We start from the raw sequence: 19,336 nt of genomic DNA, 5'->3' as shown, positions 1-19,336 counted from the left end.
GCTCAGGACAGATGGACAGAATAAATATCAAATCCACACTTTTCCGGCTGCTGCTGAAGCCAACAGTCGGTCTATTTAAACACACTGATTAAATCCCTGTCGTCACGCTCTTAAACGATAATGAAATCATAACACTGTTTTTTTTTCTTGTTTGTTACTGGAAAGAAAAGAAGCTCTTCATAAAACGAAATTATGTAATTTATTTCCACTTGATAAAGGTGTGTTTGGTTTCTAAAGTGTTGGTGTCGGTGGTAAACACACACAGAGCGCACAGCGTTTGATGTGCTGTAGCAAAAGGCACAGAGTGACATCTGAAATCACAGCAAATATAATCCCCCCACCAGACTGCTGATCTTCACTGAAACCACAGGCTTCCAGGGTTTACACTGTTTATCTGTTAAAAAAACAAACAGAATCCATTCAGTCCTGGCCAACCTGAGAAAACAGATTTTCTTTTCCTTACCTTGGTTTAAGCATTTAAGTGTTAAACTTGTGTTTTTGGTGTCTTTTCATTGGAAATCTCAATATCAGGTCCAAATAGATGTCAATTGCAAGTAAAAGAGGACATCATTAGGCTGACAAACAAACACCAATCCAATCAGAAACTTTAAAACAGGCCAAAACAACAATCTAGCACATCCTTAAAAAGAATGAATGCACCGACAAACTCAGAAACACCAAAAGGTCTGGAAGACCACAGAAAACAACTGAAGTGCACAATAACAGAATTCTGGTTAAGCAAAGCAACTTCACAACATCTAACTGAGTCAGCAGCACTCTTGAGGGGGTCTCCAATCAAGAGGCAGCGTCATCAGTGTGAATGCAGGAGAGAAACAGCTCATGATGTGAAGCATAGCACATCATGTCTGTGAAGGTTCTCAGTCATCCAGATCATCGTAGTCCAAGGAGCTTGGAAGGAAAAGCATCAGGACTTCTTTAGGAAGTCTTTAAGAAGTGTCTTCAAGAAACTTAAAGAAGTCCAGATGCTTTTCTTTCCAAGATCCTTAGACCATAACACATCATCTGTCAAACATGGTGGAGGCATTGTAATGGTACATGCTTGAATGGCAACTGAAGAGTAAAGAAGTGGGATATTCTTCAATGATCAAGTCCGTCACCTTATCCAAACCCAGTAGAGCATGCTTTTCATTTATTAAATACACAAACGATGACAGAGAGACCCACAAACAAGCAGAAACTGTAGTAAAGGCCTGGCAGAGATGTAGCACAGCACCTGGTGATGTCTGTGAGACCAAGACTAAAAACAGTTCTTATAATTATGGTAATTTTCACAATTTCTTATAAAAATGAGGGACTGTGCATAAACAGAGCTGTAATTCCCAAACAGTTCATGCAATTTTTCTTTTGTTAAACCCCTTGAATTAAAGCTGAAAGTCGGCACTTCAATAACATCTGCAACATCTCCCTCTGCATAATTATGGGAATTAAAATCCAAAAATGTAGTGTGTTGGTTAAAAAACAAAACAGAAAAAAAATGATTTCACAGATAAAAATCGACAAAAGCCTGAAACAAACACATTTGATGAGCAGACTTCTAAGTTAATAAATTCACCCTGCTGCTCAAAGCGCACTTCAATATTCTGTTTTTTCTCTCGGTTTCCCTCTGGGCTTCAATTCAGCTTCACTTCTTCAGATCAAAGACTCCCCCCATTGCTCCCATAAACTCACAATGCTGCACATAAACTGGAGCAAAGTCTCTGCGAGCCCGAAATCTCCTGAACGGCGCAATCACTTCAGAACCACAGCACAGGTGTGTCCTTTCAGGTTGGACCTGACGCGAGCAGAGAGAGATTTACTCCTGAGCTTTCTGCTTCTCTGACCAGCTGAGAGGTTCATAATCTCACTTTTGTCAAAACCACACAACTTTGAGATGCTGATTGTTTTTTTTTTCTTCCTGAAGACAGAGAAGCTGCGCTATTATGAATTCACCCCGGCGCTTTATTTACCATAGAGATGCTTTCAGGAAACAAATTCCGAGACATCGCCGCGTTTATCAAAGATGAGTATGCAAAGCGCTGTTGTCTAATATGTCTTCCTGGTGGCTCTCAGCGGGCCTAATCCTGACAAATGAATAATTCAGCAGATCAAGTGGAGGAATTTAAATAATCCACTCTCCACAAAACACTCTGCAGCCCGACTCGGCTACATTCACACCACCCTGCGGTGTTTATGACCAGGACCGAGGACAGCCTCTTCCCCACAGGGTTTATCTTGATGTTTTGGTCCAGACTCACCGCTCCTGCAGCACTTCTAGCAGAGCAGAAATTTATCTGTTCAACACCCACCAGTGTCTCCAGCAGCGCCGATCTCAGCTCAGACCCAGTGAACAGTGGAGTCCGCAAATACGCTTCCATCTTTTAACCACTCAGTTCTTCAAGGGGTTTGGCAACAGACTGTTTTAATTCAGGATTTCTTATATAACATAATCAATATGTAATAAAAAACTATGATAGCAATAACTAGTATCGGCAAATATTTCAGATATTATAAAAAAAAGTGTTTATTTCAACAACTTTTGTTATTAGATTACTAAAAATGTTCAATGTTTACATCCATAGTAGGATAGGATCTGTAGTAATTTAAAAAATAGGAGATTTTCTGTCATTTTATAAAAACACATTTACTTATTTAAGCCCAAAAGAGTCGTAGTGAGATTTCTTTTGTTTACAGCAGCATTTCTTTGTTATGCAGAAAAACTGAGACGTACTGTTGGCATTACGCTTTTCTTTCTAATACTAAAATATCTCAGGGATTAAGTTTGTAGCTAAGCTTCTTTACATTGATACAAACAGGACTTTTACTGGTCAAGTGGCTGCATGTGGCCCCGCAATGTCAAATGAGTTTGACATCCCTGTTCTAGAGCTTTTGAGCTAATCTATACTGGGCAGCTGCACTAAAACCACTCTCCGCTATCTGTAATATTGTGTGGGGCCCCCTTGTGTCAGTGAATTAGTTATTACCCATCAGAATAAGGACACTGGGCCTCTGTGAGGTGGACCTAGCCGTTTCCACATCCACGACTCTCACGGACACTGGAGCAGATTTGGATCCAGGAACTGTGGATCATTAACTTTTCCAGAGCACATGACTACCAGGACCCAAGATTTCCTCAGTTTAACAATAAGAAGTACAGTGAACTCATAGTTGTGGACACCAGTTTGAGCAAAATACAGTACTGTGCATTGTGTTCAAAGTTTGAACTCCTGTGTCATTTTTGCTTGGGGAATGTGGGGAATTTAAAAACCAGCTGGCACTTAAGATCCCACAAGTTATTACCTGCCTTTTCCCACAGAAAGGAGATAAGTGCCTGAGCTGCATAAGTGAGTTATTTGTACGGTGCACATGGGCGAGCAATGGAATATTCCACTGATCAGGAAAAGCATCATAGGAATAAACTGCAAAAGACAATTCAAAACAATTGAAAAATGTCACTTTTTTATAAAGTAAAAAAAAGAAATCTATATTTAAGTACGTAAAAATGTGTTTTGGCAGGGGAGACCAACCGTAGAATAAAATTTCAAGACACAGACAACGTACCTCCATCTTTGTATATGTAATTATGACATAAAAGAGCGTCTGCACACTTACTTTTTAATTAAGTGCTAAATGTTTTTAAGCTCTCGGTCATAAACATCATTTTAAAAGTTCAGTATTGGTTGGGTTATGTAATTAAGCATGTAACTGTTTGTGGTGCGTCTGTGGAGACAGAAGGAGGCAGAAATCACCAGGCACCTCGAAGTATTCTGTAAACGTTTTCACTTTTATTTTCTACATTTGGATCAGCTCAGTGTGGAAGCCTGGACATGTCAGTTCATTTCAAACCCACCCCCTACCCCGCCTCCCGAATTTAGAACAATCGATACGCTCCCCCGTCTGTCCCACAATCAAAAAACTCTCACATCTTCACCACAGTCACTCGATCAGACATGAAAAAAAACAAACAAAAAACAACCTGTCGATGGCCTCCACTCACTGCCATGTCCACAGCGAAGATGAACCGATGTCGTGTCCTTTGTGTAAACCCTTCCTCCATTGGAGGAAGCTGAAATGTTTAAAAATCATTTTTTGAAATCACCTCTGGTGCCCTGACTCGCAGCGGCAGAAGTGATTAAAAAAACAACAACAAAAAAACAAAGAATAAGAATAAAGAAGGCGTGATAGTGGAAATGAAAAAGACACGCTGTCTACCTCTGACTGAGATATGAATAGTGAAATGCTGCAGGTGCGCTTGCCAAGTGAGAGAAATGTAGTAATGGATTAAGATATGTCATCTGCTGTGCTCTCTGTAATCACACAGTTCAACCCTTTCACTCCTTTTGGCTCTCTACAGCTTTTATTCTGTCCCTGATTAATTCTCATAGCGGTGCCACGCTCCTGCTGTAGATATGTCCGCAGGGGGAGTGCAGGGAACCCGGCTCTGTGTAAAAAATAACAGCGTTTTGCTCTTTTAGTACGACGGAGGAAGCAGGGATATGCTAATCTGCTGCCAGTCTACGCTACGGGTGCTTGCTCGTCCAATAGCGAGGAATCGGAGCGCCGTTTGTTCTAGTAAACAGGGAGCTAATGGGCTGGGATTAGTACTGAAGAAACACACACTCACACCCACACAAATGCAAACATCCACACACTCCGCTGGAGGAAAGAAGCCCTTGGAGTGTTTTTGTTTTTCTTTAAGAGGTCATCGAGAAGACGATATGACAAAAATGGACTGAAGTATCAGACTTAGGCAGCCTTTTTCCTATATGTATACAGCATGTGTGTCTGTCCGTGTGTTTATGTGTGGCAATGTAGTGCCTTACTGGAGAGATCCACGTGGTTGAACACTACAATAGGCAGTGAACATCAGTAACAGACTCATGTATCCTCTGAGAGTGTGTGTGTGTGTGTGTGTATGTTAGCTCTATGTTAAATATCTTTAAAGACAACAGAGACGTACAGACAAACTAGGGTTACTGAAACAGTAGAAACAGACAAGCCATGTAAAAACTGGACATAGAAATCTTAAGATATCACAAACATCATAATTCTCTATTTCTAGATTTCTGCTGACGGCAGACGTCGGGTCCTCGTGATCGCTTTCTTGTTTTGTTTGTTTTTTCGTGTGTATGCGTTGTCCCTCTGCACGGAGGCTTCAGCCTATAAGATGAAATGCTAAACTGTAACACCAGAGGGAGACACACACTGCTGCAAGACCATAGGACTGGCTCTGACGCACACACACACACATCGCAGCTTCTCACACATGCACACGTGCACATCCTTCTTCATAGGAGTACATTTTCAAAATCCATAAAAAATTAAATAAAACAAACATGAAAAAAAGAAAGAAAATCAACAAGGAATTCAGTCCCCTTCTCAAAGCATACATTCATCTCAGTACACGCACGCACACACAAATAAGTGCACACACTCTCGTAAGAGGCAGTCAGTAAACGTTAAGTGATGAGTTGAGTGGTGGACTGCTTTGTCCGGGGGAAGCTGTGATCGACTCCACCAGTTAGTTCTCGTATTCGCGCATGTGAGCGAGTCAACTCTCTGCGGTTAAAATCTCTTTTTTCTTTTAAAAAAACAAAACAAAATGAATGTAAAACAACAGCCATCGTCTCTCAGAGGGAGGCTTTTCTCTCTTCTCGCTTTAAGGAGGCTTGTACGCACTCCTCCCTCTGACGTCCGGCAGAGGTAGTACCGTCCGATCTGTCCTCCTTCCTTCCCAAATCCCAGTGTAGGGAAGTCTTTTTCATTCCTGGTGCCGGGAAAAAAAAAAATCACGTCCGTTCCCCTTTATTTCTTATTCTGGGCCGCTGTGTGTGTGAATGTGTGCGTTTGGGAGTGTGAGGGGTGTGGTCAGAAGACCTCTGGTAGTGTGACATTGCGGAGCAGCCACTGTTGGGAGCGTGTGTGCGTGCAGTCTCTGACGCTGGGCACCTGGCTGTCCTCCTCGCTGGCCTTGTCCAGACATTGGTTGCTGTTGACGTGGATCAGGGTCAGCTTCTGCACAGCACAAAAACACAAATCAGTCTTTTGAAAGGTTCATTTAAAGGAACATGTAAGTGTCTTTTTAGTTAAAATAGCACATGGACTTTGTTATACTTCGAATATCAAATTCTGCTGTGCGAGCCTCGGAGGCTCAGTTTTAGTTCTGTGTTGTAAATGCTGTGGTTGGGTTGGGTAACGAGTCGACGATGATATATCTCCAAACTGTGACAAGAAATGATGCTAGTTTGAATTATGTGCACTGGGATTAGAAAAGATTCATTATTTTCCATTTAGATTCCATTTTGATAGATTTGCTCAGTTTACTGTAAACTGCTGCAAAGCAGCGTGTTTATGTGAATTTACCTGAACATTAATTTGCATTTTTAACAATGTGAATATTTGTTTGTTTATATTGCATTTTCCAGCTTTGGAAAATGCTCATTCTGAAAGAATCACAATGAGCTTTTATAACTTTCAGAGCATTTTCTACTGCAGCTCCTTGGTAATGGACTAAATTGTCTTTGCAATTTAAATAGACTCTCTGAGACTACATGTTGTAAAGAGGCAGGACGCAGGCACAGGTGAACTTACAGCAAGCCGTTTATTAACAGGCTGGTATTGAATGCGAAAGGTAAACAAAAAGTCAAGAGGGGAACACTGGAAAACCAGGAACTAAAAACAGTCTACACTGGGGAATACAGGCTAATGAGGGATGGGAACAGGCACAAACCCAGGAGCAGGAACACAGAGCAAAAACAGGGATAAACAGACGATCAGACAACGACAAAGAGGAAGACTGCAACTATAAATACACAGAAGGGTGATTGGAGCAGAGAGGAAACACGTGGGGACACAGCTGACACTCACAGGGGGGGAAGTAAAACTGAACACTAAACAAACCTAACAAGAGGGGTGATGGAGACTTGACACAAAAGAGAAAATATACAAAACTAGAGACTAACTACACTAAGAACAGAACAATGGAAAATTTGCATGAATGTAAACTCAAACAAAACCAAGAAACATAAATTTACATAAAGAAAACTAGAAAGTCCAAAAACCTCAAAACTCACTAGGTTTCAGACCCGGGGCCCTCATAGGAGGCTACACTGCCCATACGATATACTGTCTATACTCTTTGGGCTTCGACCCAGTGTGACGCATTGATCTTATTTGCTTTTTATTGTATGATGGTCATTTTTACTTGTTCAATTCAATTCAATAAAACTTTATTGATCCTGAAGGTTGACCCCGAAGGAAATTGGGTTGTGTCGTTTTGCACCCTTTAGTTTGTGTCGCAGGGCTAACCCAGAGAGACAGACAAACCATTCAACTCAGTGTCTTCTTGCTGTGAGGCAACAGTGCTAACCACTGTGCCCATTTTATTTTATTTTATTGCCTTTCTATTTTATTTATTTCTAATATACGGCACTGTGTCGGCCGTGGCTGTTTTAAAGTGCTTTACAAATAAAGTTGGAAGGGAATGTAACGTCCCAGGTTTTCGTTTGTGAGAACTCACAGTATTCAATTTAATTCAGTTTTATTTATATAGCACCAACTCTCAATAACAATAACCTCAGTGTGTTTATACTGTAAGCTATAAACCTACAGTATAATGGTATGACCCTACAGCATTCAGGAGAAAACCCCAACAGTCAGGGAGAAGAAAAGAGAGGCAGGACGAAGGACACACTATGGGAGAGAACCCGAGTTTAATAATTACTAATGATTAAATACAGCAGTGGTGAAGAAGAGACACTCAGTGCATCATGGGAAGCCCCCAGCATCCTAGGCCCGTTGCAGCATAACTAAGGGAGTCTTCAGGGTCACCTGATCCACCCCTGACTAAAAACATTATTTTTACTTTTTAAGCCTAATCATCAAAGCAGAGAAGGTGTCTGACACCAGCTTCCAGCTTTTCACATAAAGACAACATCTGATGACCTCCCCTGTACCCTTAATGTAGAGTTTTCAAACCTACAGAAATGCTCTGTTGACCATTAGAATTGTTTTTAACACTGGTAGCCCAGGTAAGCTGTACAGGCAGAGATTACCCTCATTGGCTATTGTTTTATTTTGGAAGCAGGCAGAAATATAAAATCTGACAGAAACCCCTCAGTTCAGAAAAGACAAATAAGGAATAAGGATTACCCCTAGTAGGCAAAACCTTGATCGTTCAAGGTTTTATTCGTAAGGAGGAAGATTTTAAACTTTGAAGAGAAGCTAATATGATCTCTCTTTCTCTAACTGCAGTGTTCTGGATTAACTGAAGGCTTTTCAGGCTGCTTTTATAATAAGCTGATAATAATGACTTACAACAGTCCAGGTGATGAACATATGAACCAGCTTTTCAGCATCACTTTGAGAAAATGCTTTTTTATTATGTCTTCCACTTACCAGAGGGTCGTACTCCCAGAGCTGGTTGCCTTTGAGGTGATGGCACTTGAGCATCATGACGGGTCCGTTTAGCTTGGACACGTCTAGACACAAATCATCTGTCCTGATCTCCTTGTTGGCCGTATAGGAGAAAACCTGCACACATCACACACAGACTTTCTCTCTTTTTGTGCTGGGAATACCTATGTTGTCGTCAGTGTTCATCATTTACACATTTACAGCATTTTGTAATTTCTCTGTTACCTGGTTGCCTCCCATCCCGTGACAGTTGAAAATGCCGACCTTCTCGTTCTCCTTGCGGGCCATGTTGTCCAGACACTGGTTAGTCTCCACATTACGGATCTGAGCCAAACACACAGGAAACAAGTTCATTGCTTGAATATACACCCACACTGTTTGATCCATACAGATTCAAGTGTTGCTTGTGTGCGCGAGTGTACCTCTCCCAGGGAGTAATAGTGCCGAGGGATCTGGGAGTCAGGGTAGATGTTCTCCAGGTACCAACTGAAGGGTTTACACTGAAGCTTTTGCCTCAGAGCAGTGCGAGACGTGATGTCACCATAGTCTACTTTGGTCACACCTGGACACACACACAAAAAGGTCAAACAATACATTGCAAGCTCCCACTGCCCCGTGTGTAAAGCTTTATTTAAATTGTATCAGGATTAAGCAGCAAAGAGCCACACGCGGATCTGAAGCAGCTAAACTGAAGCTGATCAAAACCGCCAAATCGCTTGTTTGATTGTAAAGAACACGAAATAAGTTGAAACACCTAAAAAAAGAAAAAAGGGAGGTGCTGGGCTGAAAATGACCCAACAATGACAACAAACATGTGCCTGATGAAGAGCTGTGGAGGTCAATCGTCTTTTTTTTTATATAATAACTGATAATAACTGCATGGAAAATGGAGCTTGCACACTGTGGGCCTCCAGTTTCCAAATAAAAAAACAAAAACCCTGTAACGCTGAGATGCCACTCAAATCATTTTGTTGAGTATCGAATCATGTTTAGAAAAGGTGCGGCCCTTTGGCTTGAATTCAGTGACGTTTGGCCCGTCTAGCAAGATAGTCCACTTCTTGTTTTTTCAGCACAGTACTTCTACATGCTCAGTCAGCAGGACGTGCTCACATTGGGGTATCGGGACCATGGGAAATCGTGCACTCAATTACTCCAATTATTAGCTTTGTCTTTTAACTTTGGGCCATTACCAACAATGACTTTCCCTTATGTCTGTGCTTTCATGTATCCAGTCAGGTTAAAAGCTTATCCAGTTCAGGGTTGATGGGGGGATGGAGCCTGTCTTGGCTGACATTAGGTGAGATGTCTGGTAAAACAGAGATAAGCAACCACTCACGATCACATTAATCCCTAGTGGATTATTCCAATTTGGAAAAATCAATTAATCAAACATGCTTGTCTTTGGAGGAAATTTAGATTCAGGAGACAGCCTCTCTACTTTTAAGATTAGGCTTAAAACTTTCTTTTTTGAGCAAGCATATAGTTAGGGCTGGATCGGGTGACCCTGAATCCCCCCTGCTGGGAGTTGTGAGTGTTTCTTCTTCACTTAACTCATCTTTTCCACTCTATTTATACATCACTCTGCATTTAATCATTAGTTATTATTAATCTGTGTCTTCTGTAACGGAGGCTGCCTCAACCTGAGCCTGGTTCTGCTGTAGGTTTGATGGGTTTTCCCTTCCCACTATCATCAAGTGCTTGCTCACAGGGGCCGTCTGATTGTTGGGATTTTCTCTCTATTACTGTAGCGTTACAATATAAAGCGCCTTGAGGCCACTGTTGCTGTGATTTGGTGCTATATAAATAAAACTCAATAGAACGGAACTGAATTATGATCTCATTGTTATGCCCGGGAACTAATCTAATTAGGGCTGATGCTTTCTTCCAGCTCTGTAAGACCTCTATTAGAAAACTAGTCAGGTGATTGAAACAAGCGTAAGAATGAGAGAAGAGCGCCCCCTGTCAACAAAAGTGGGAGCGGTATAGATGTGTTCCACAAGGTGCTTCACATCTAAAAATATTCTTCATTTCAGTAGCTCTGCTTCTCTTTTGGTTGCTTCTCTGTTGCAAGCTTGTGTGTGTGTTTTCATGCAAGTTAACACATGCTTTGTAGCGTGAAATTACTCCCCGCCTCCCCCCATCCTGCACTGTTGGGTCACCACTGCAATATCACGCAGTCAGCGGGTTAATGGATAGATCACACCTGTCACAGAGATTAACCTCCACGCACGAGCACATACGTGAACGCAAACACGCACACAAACACACAAATGCGGCAAAACTCACCAGGAGAGATGATGTAGAAGAAGTTTTTAAATTCGTCCATCCAAACTTCGGCCAGACGCCGGTTGTTTTTGTTGATGATCTGTCCTGTTCCTCCGGGAAACGTATAGGGCGTCGCCTTTCTGAACACGTGACCCACGTGAGAGCACGTGACAATTTCTAGAGTCCCGCCACACTGCCAAATCTATGAGAAACAAGCCTTGTCAACACTAATTTAGAGAATAAATTGCAGAGTGAGACACACTGCAAGTCCTGGGCACTGAACGAGCTAAGACAGACCAGTGAACTCAGCTGGGAGATGGATGACGCAGACTGGTCCCGACTGTGCTGTGCCAGTCTGAATAAATTTGACTCAACACCAGTCGGGATGACGTCTGACGAAGTCTTAGTCAGGTCAACAATTTATTCAGAGAAGTCAATCTAGAGGTGTAACATCTGCGTGTGTTTCTGAACCCTAGCTGACACTTCTGAATGGAAGAATAAAGTCATGTCAGTTGTCAGTGGGTGTGTTCACTCACTCTGAAAGAGATTTCCAGGTTCTCTCCTCCCCAGATGTCCATGCCTGCGTCATATGTGCCAATCTCCTGGAAATAATCTCTGTCTATGGAGAACAAGCCGCCTGCCATGGTGGGAGTCCTGAACAGAGACATCGGAGAAAAGGTAAATTGGGAGAAAGGCAGGTTAGTGCCACTTAAATCACTGATGGCCGGCTTTTTAAAGGTCATCCAGTATCTACACATTCCATCAGGGTTTTATATTTCACTCCTCTCACCCCCTGTTATTTGCTGATTTCCTGTTTCTTCTCCTCTCTTCTCTGTTGCTGTGACAGTCATGTCAGAGTTAAACGGCCTCGAGGCCTCTTTCCATTTTCCCTCCCACTTACAGAACGGCTTCCTCCTCTTTAGAGCTTATTCTTCTCCACTGCCTGTTTTCGCTTTTGCATAAAATCTCTTACAAAAACACAATATGTTGCACACAAACAGACAAACATATCCTGAACGCGCACAGACTGATGGTGCATGTCCAGCAGTTGGCTAAGAGCGGGAAATAATAAGGAACCCAGAAACGGAAAAACAAGTTTGTCAAACAGTTCGTAAAATGTGGCTTTATAATAAAAGACAATAACGACGAAGCCAACACAACAGATCTATGTATCCTTTCCTTTTTTCCTGAAGAGATATCAAAGCTTTCTAAATGCCCCAGCTTACAATAAATCACTATTTTTACGACACTCAAACACGTTGCAGAGAAACAAAGAAAACCTACTAATTTACAGCAAATCCTGGATTCTAATTAAAGTCATTTATCTAAACAGGGACCGGCCCTTACGTACATAAAAGCACGGTTTATCGTCTCAACATATCACAAGACTGAAATAAACAGAAACACTGCCACTGTACAAAGGCATCAAAAGGTGGGTAATACTCAGCTTTGTGTTTGAAGGATACAATATCAAAATGACACATTTAGCAAGTTCAGAGAATTTCTTCAGATCTTTTCTGTTTGTTGTATTTTTTTTTTTCCAACAGCGGCAAAGAAAACCTTCCCAAGTGAGTAGAGACTTCTGCACATTGCCGTAAATTACAAGGTAGATGAGCCCATAATAACTAGCTTAGCTGCTGATTTCCTCCTCTGCTGTCAACGTATGCATATCCTCAGAGAGTGACAGCAAAAGACCTGCAGTTTGCATTGTCTAATGAAGAGAAATTCCCCCAGCAAATGCACGTGTGGAAGCTTGAAACCACATCAGCATTATTCTTTACAGTTTTTTTTTTCATTCTGCAAACTCCATACGTGCAATAATGTGAAAGCGCTCTGTGGCAGAACAGGGTTTTTATGTAAATCGTGTCATTAGTGGAAATTAATTTTCTGCCCTGACACAACAACCCAGTTTTGTTTTTTAGGCCACTTAAAAGACACCCTAAGGAAAATTTTGTCAAGCAGAACTGAGAAAAACAACCGAAATCGGGGGCGCGGGGTGTTACATAAGCTACATTATGTGTGTGTGTGTGTGTGTGCGTGTGACCTTGAATATTGGCATCAAGCATGCTTAGAAACAAGAGCAGGAAAAAGAGATGATAGACAGGCAGAAATAAGCTCTTGATTTTAGTTCCAAGGTCTACAAACAACAAAAAAAGCCCCTAAAAACAAAAAACATAATCTTACATAAACATCTTGCATTGAACAGAAGTGGAAAGTTCACTCTATTCTTTCAGTATTCCTGCCTTGAGAACCTGTTATGATGAACTGCAGCAGCAAACTGAATTGTAACAAATACACTGTTTGTAAAGTGGTTTGATCGCTGGTATCCGGTTTAGGTAAATTCCTTTTTTCACGTAACCTAATGGAGATGTCAGGGCAGCTGTACAGCAGCAGCAGCAGCCATAGAATAAACAGGGATTGAAAAAGATAAAGAGTTCAGGGTTTTCGCCTGCTATAGGAAGGCTTAGGTACAGTGCCTAAGTGTTTCTGATTAAAGAATGTAAAGGCCTTTAGGCAACATATCACAATCAGTGAGTTTTATGCAGAGCTGGGCAGCCAGGAGCTCACAGTGTGAGCAGAGATCCTCTCCACGTAAAAGCAAGGGGATGAGGCTTAACTATCCTTTGAGTCATGATAAGAAAGATTTTTTTTTAAAAAAGGTCAGTCTGGTGAAGTTTAATGACAGCAAATGACAGTGAGGTTACGTCGACGCGCCAGGCTGCAGTTCAGGTCTCTCTAGTTTTCGTAACTGAATTGGGCAGGGCGCTTGTTTTGGAGTGCATGTGTTTGCTTTCAACCGCTGTGTTGTTTCTGTGTCTTTGTGCCTAACAAAAGTGAGTGTGAAATACAGAAACAAACTAGGTTTAATAGCCTGAAACGGTAAACTGTGTTCATCAACTGCAACTTGGAAAAGATAACTGCTTCCTGTGTGTAAACGTGTTCATATGCACTTGCACAAAATTAACTTTTGGCTTTAATGCCGCAATATACTATCGTGAACTGCTGGAAGCAGTGATGAGAGCACGGGCAGACTGTAGTCATAAAGGGACGGACATGGTCAGCAACAATACTCATGTAGGCTTTGGTTTTTCTGTGATTATTAGTTGGTACTAAAGGGAAAACAGTTTGCCAAGAAAACATCTGCCACACTATGACAAAAGAATTTCCCTCGGGATAAATAAAGTTGTTCTTATTCTTATTCTTATTACATCACCACCTGCAGCCTGAAATGCTGTTATAAGACAGGATGGATCCATGCTTTCATGTTGTTTAGACCAAATTCTGATCCTATCATCAACTGAATGTCATAGCAGAAACTGAGATTCCTTAGACCAGGCAACATTTTTCCAATCTTCCAATCTTGTTTTGGTGAACACAAGCAAACTGTAACCTCAGTTTCCCGTTCCTAGCTGACAGGAGTTGCACCCGGTGTGGTCTTCTGCTGATGCAGCTCATCTGCTTCATTCAGAGATGCTCTTCTGCACACCTTCCAAAATACCTTAGTCATTTGAGTTACTGTTGCCTTCCTATCAGCTCAAATCAGTCTCTGTCTTTTTTCCTCTGACCTCTGGCAACAACAAGGCACTTTCCCCAGATAATTTCCACTCACAGTTTTCTCTTTTTTGCACTATTCTGTGTAAACCAGATGGTGGTTTAGGAGATACTCCTTCAAAGTCACTTAAATCACCCTTTCTCCCTATTCTGATGGGGTGTACCAAATTTAGTGGCTTTTGAGTGTAGGACTCATTTTTTTCAGGTTGAAAGATGGAGCAAACTGTTTCAAAGGATGGAGGGTTGCAGTAGGAGGACAGTGGTATCAGCTGTGACTGTGTGGCAAAGGTAATAGTTTACATGGACCAAAGGGTAAGGTATAAGAATTTAGTTAGGTCAGGACTAGCCCAGGGTCATAGATGTCCCTTGGTAAAATGAAAAGACTTAACTTGAAGCATAGAAACTGCTGTCAGTCTGTTTTATAAGTATGAAAAGGATAATAGCAATGAAATTTAAAGCTTCATCTTGCTGTGTGTACCACCCACCTGACAGGCAGCGTGCGGTCTCCTTTGCGGCGGTCCATCTCCCTTTGAGGTACAGGGTACCAGCGGAAGTTGAGCTTCCAGTTGAATCCTCCGTATGTCATGTCAGAGCCTGCCATGTACTCAAAGGTATCATCGCTGATAACATCGATAATGGGGCACACCACTGTTTTCCTACAGTAAACAGAAACACATCAGCACACACACACGCAGTACATCAACCTGCTGTTCATAACCCTGGGTGGACATCAATCAAGGCTAAACGCTCATTTGCAAGATGTGACAACTCCAGAACCAAATACAGTCATAAGCCAACTTCTCATCAGCTGTCACTCATCTCTCATTACACCTTTGTAAACCCTGTGCGTTTTCTCCATGTGCTGGTGTGAGTGTGTGTGTGTATACCTGCTTACGGGTAGCAGTAAACAGAGAATGAGTAATTAAGCGTAAGATAAACACAAGGGCAAGCCCCCTGCAGGCTCAACAATACTTTATTGATTTTCTTTTCCAGGCTTGCCAATGGTCTGCGTATCTTTCGTGTTTGTGTGCCTTACCTGTCTTGTTTGATGCGGGCAAGCAGAGGCTCCAGCCATCCTGTTGTGCATTCACAGTGAGCATCCAGAAAGGTTATGACCTGAGAACATGGAGGGAAAACATAAGACAAATCTAGCAGTGCAAACACAATATGGAGAGCAGTTGCTGTGGATGTCACATGTGTGGACATGCGCACACACCTGGCCAGTGGAAATGGACGCTCCCTTGAGGCGTGCGCGGATGAGCCCGGACCGCTGCTCCATCCTCACGACTCTGACGGGGACTTCCAATTTTCTCACATACCTCTCCAACTGCTGTTTGAGGAAATCTAATAAATGCATATATAAACAGATAAGAATGCAAAGCAGGCGCCTACAAAACAAAAGCTGGATTACAAGCTGTTCCTCCAACCCACTCCATTTGTAGCAGCAGGGATCAGAGATAACTGTGTGCTTGCGTGCTTTCTTTCATGTATGTGCCTTCTCATACGATATCTCTTGTACCTGCAAGTAGATTCTCCATCAGTCTAAACACAAGTGCAAACATAAACACACAATCCGTGACCTGCACCATCCAACCTGAGGTCTCGTAAGGTTGCTTGTGCTGGTGGTAGTTGGTTGGGGTGGGGTGGGGGGGGTGGGGGATTGAGGGTAATAACAGAGTGTAATCCCTGCGTCTGGCAAATTAAAGACCTAATCTCCCCCAAACAGGGATTAACAGTATTGCACAGGGTGGAGTGGCACACACAGCCCTCATACATGCACTGACTATGTCTTGGGCACCAGTACAGGCACATACACACATGTGCAAAAACATCTACCTACGCAGAATCCAGCAAAAATCATAGCTCTAAAAAATAGGCTAAGCCTCAAACTAGAGAGAGACTGAAGGAATTATCTGCAGTGAGTGTTAGTGTGCATGTGCGTGTGTGTGTATGTGTGAGTTTACCTCTCTCACTGGCATCATCCACCAGAACAATCTCCTCCAGCAGTGTGTGTGGAGAGCGGTCAATCACGGAGTGGACGGTTCGCAGCAGCGTGGTCCAAGCCTCGTTGTGAAATACAATCACAACGCTGGTGCGAGGAAGATTATCGGGGTATAACTTGTTCTTGCACCTAAAGCGGGTAAACAAAAACATGGCAAAAATAATCAAAAAGGTCAACTCCATGCTGCAAGGATACAAGAATATTCACAAGCATATTTCTACATATATAAATCTTTGGTTGGATCTCATCCTACATTTGCAAGTTTGGTCTGGTACCCATGTGAATTAAAGCAGAAAGAGAAACTGAGAAGGCCCAGAGACAGGCTACTAACTAACTGCATCTCTCAAAGAGATGCCACAACAGAACCGGTCCAGAAGACATACACTAGAACTGACTTCAATTCAATTCAATTCAATTCAATTTTATTTATATAGCGCCAAATCACAACAAAAGTCGCCTCAAGGCGCTTTATATTGTACAGTAGATAGCACAATAATAAATACAGAGAAAAACCCAACAATCATATGACCCCCTATGAGCAAGCACTTTGGCGACAGTGGGAAGGAAAAACTCCCTTTTAACAGGAAGAAACCTCCGGCAGAACCAGGCTCAGGGAGGGGCGGCCATCTGCTGCGACCGGTTGGGGTGAAAGAAGGAAAACAGGATGAAAGACATGCTGTGGAAGAGAGACAGAGATTAATAACAGATATGATTCGATGCAGAGAGGTCTATTAGCACATAGTGAGTGAGAAAGGTGACTGGAAGGGAAAAACTCAATGCATCATGGGAATCCCCGGCAGCCTACGTCTATTGCAGCATAACTAAGGGAGGATTCAGGGTCACCTGGTCCAGCCCTAACTATATGCTTTAGCAAAAAGGAAAGTTTTAAGCCTAATCTTGAAAGTAGAGATAGTGTCTGTCTCCCGAATCCAAACTGGAAGTTGGTTCCACAGAAGAGGGGCCTGAAAACTGAAGGCTCTGCCTCCCATTCTACTTTTAAATACTCTAGGAACAACAAGTAGGCCTGCAGTGCAAGAGCGAAGTGCTCTAATAGGGTGATATGGTACTACAAGGTCATTAAGATAAGATGGGGCCTGATTATTTAAGACCTTGTATGTGAGGAGCAGGATTTTGAATTCAATTCTGGATTTAACAGGAAGCCAATGAAGGGAAGCCAAAACAGGAGAAATATGCTCTCTCTTTCTAGTCCCTGTCAGTACTCTTGCTGCAGCATTTTGGATTAGCTGAAGGCTTTTCAGCGAGTTTTTAGGACATCCTGATAATAGTGAATTACAGTAGTCCAGCCTGGAAGTAATAAATGCATGAACTAGTTTTTCAGCATCACTCTGAGACAGGATATTTCTAATTTTAGAGATGTTGCGCAAATGGAAGAAAGCAGTCTTACATATTTGTTTAATATGTGCGTTGAAGGACATGTCCTGGTCAAAAATGACTCCAAGGTTTCTCACAGTGTTACTGGAGGCCAAGGTAATGCCATCCAGAGTAAGAATCTGCTTAGATACCATATTTCTAAGATTTTCAGGGCCGAGTACAATAACCTCAGTTTTATCTGAATTAAGAAGCAGAAAGTTAGCGGCCATCCAGGTCTTTATGTCTTTAAGACATTCCTGCAGTTTAACTAATTGGTGTGTGTTACCTGGCTTCATGGATAGATAGAGCTGCGTGTCATCTGCATAGCAGTGAAAATTTATGCTATGTCTTCTAATGATGTTGCCTAGGGGAAGCATGTATAATGTAAATAGAATTGGTCCTGACTGACATGATATTAAAGCCAGAATCTTGTACACAGAATATATGATATCAACCTGAACCTTTCATCTACTTCTGGAACAACAGATATGATCTAAAAAGGAACTCCTTGAACTTTTTTTTAGATGTAGACTCTTGGTCTGAAAAGTGAAGTCAGAAGTCCACAAATTCAATAAACCTGCATTTTTCCGAATAGACAACAGGGGGCACTTCCAAAAAGAAGTCTATTACAAAATGACCACACTTCTCATTTTGTTTAATACTTCATTAAACACGTTCCTCATGAGTTAACAGTCGAAATCAACTGTTTAAAGTAACAGTCAAACAAGCATGATGTTAATTTATATTTGCCTGGCCCGTTTAGGGATCTACGCTCCTACTATCATCTATGGCCACAGGCTGTGAGCAGTGACTGAAAGAATGAGACTCCCGATAGAAGAGGCAGAAATGAGCTCAAATGGTATCTGGGTTTGGCATTAGAGTCAGGGTGAGGAGCTTTGTCATTCGGGAGGGGCTCAGAGTAGAGCCGCTACTCCCCCACATTGGAAGAACCAGATAGGATGTTTCAGGCATGTCCTACAGGGATGAGGCCCCATTGCATGCAGCAGTAATTAAATCCATCGGCTGGCTGGGGGAAGGTATCAGGGTTGGATGGTTGGATGGATGGATGTCCTATGGATGTGGCTCACTTGTGATTGACAAATCGCGACCATATGGGCACACAGCGTTAGTCACCCAAAACAGAACTAAGCAAAACTAATGAACGCTGTCACAGTAGCTCAGTACATCATTTATTTACAGTATTCTAAAAGACTTTGGGCCAAAAAGTTTCGAAGTGGTTAGAAAAAGGTTGTTGTATGCTACTGTGTAACCATTTGTATCTAAAAAACAGACTTGGTATAATTTCAGAAATTGAATTATATTTTAAATTAGTTATTAATCTACAGTCTGCTTATTTTAATTACGTCTAAATTTCGAAAATCTTCACTGTCACCAAACGCTTTGTGTGTAGAATGATACAAAGTTGCTTAGCACAAGGCAAGCTCACTCAAGAGTGCATAACCGCACAGCACAAATGATGAAAGAGCTGAAGATACAGCACGAAGCAGAAACAACAAAAAATACAAAGGAGCAAAAAGAAGAGGTGTGCGAGATGCATGAAAAACTAAAAACAGACAAGGTTTCACAAAGGCAACAATACAGGCAATAAGTGAAACTGCAGACTTGATTTTAAACAGACAAACATGAACTTGCAGACACCGAACAAAGAAAGGAAAAAGGAAAAATCCTAGGAGACACATAACAATCCGGGCTCTGTGCGACTGTGAGAGCTGC

At 42.0% G+C, this 19,336-nt stretch overlaps 1 protein-coding gene across 2 annotated transcripts in view; it reads right to left on the bottom strand.

The window, feature by feature from the left end:
• Nucleotides 1-3,762: 3,762 nt before the first annotated feature.
• The window catches only part of galnt1 (UDP-N-acetyl-alpha-D-galactosamine:polypeptide N-acetylgalactosaminyltransferase 1), a 54,060-nt gene continuing 38,486 nt past the window's right edge, over nucleotides 3,763-19,336 (bottom strand). For both annotated transcript variants that reach the window (XM_003450940.5, XM_019364913.2), the window contains exons 5-14: nucleotides 16,194-16,360; nucleotides 15,446-15,573; nucleotides 15,266-15,345; nucleotides 14,715-14,885; nucleotides 11,214-11,331; nucleotides 10,699-10,879; nucleotides 8,835-8,974; nucleotides 8,638-8,736; nucleotides 8,395-8,529; nucleotides 3,763-6,012 (exon numbers count right to left, since the gene is read on the bottom strand). In XM_003450940.5, coding sequence (XP_003450988.1) covers nucleotides 5,866-6,012; nucleotides 8,395-8,529; nucleotides 8,638-8,736; nucleotides 8,835-8,974; nucleotides 10,699-10,879; nucleotides 11,214-11,331; nucleotides 14,715-14,885; nucleotides 15,266-15,345; nucleotides 15,446-15,573; nucleotides 16,194-16,360 — 1,366 coding nt within the window. In that variant the 3' untranslated portion in view covers nucleotides 3,763-5,865. The remainder of the gene's footprint in view (nucleotides 6,013-8,394; nucleotides 8,530-8,637; nucleotides 8,737-8,834; nucleotides 8,975-10,698; nucleotides 10,880-11,213; nucleotides 11,332-14,714; nucleotides 14,886-15,265; nucleotides 15,346-15,445; nucleotides 15,574-16,193; nucleotides 16,361-19,336) is intronic.

The sequence above is a fragment of the Oreochromis niloticus genome, linkage group LG11 (genome assembly GCF_001858045.2).
Source record: "Oreochromis niloticus isolate F11D_XX linkage group LG11, O_niloticus_UMD_NMBU, whole genome shotgun sequence".
Classification (NCBI taxonomy): Eukaryota; Metazoa; Chordata; class Actinopteri; order Cichliformes; family Cichlidae; genus Oreochromis; species Oreochromis niloticus.
Note: the sequence above shows the minus strand (reverse complement) of the source record. Positions and strands in the feature narration are given on the sequence as shown.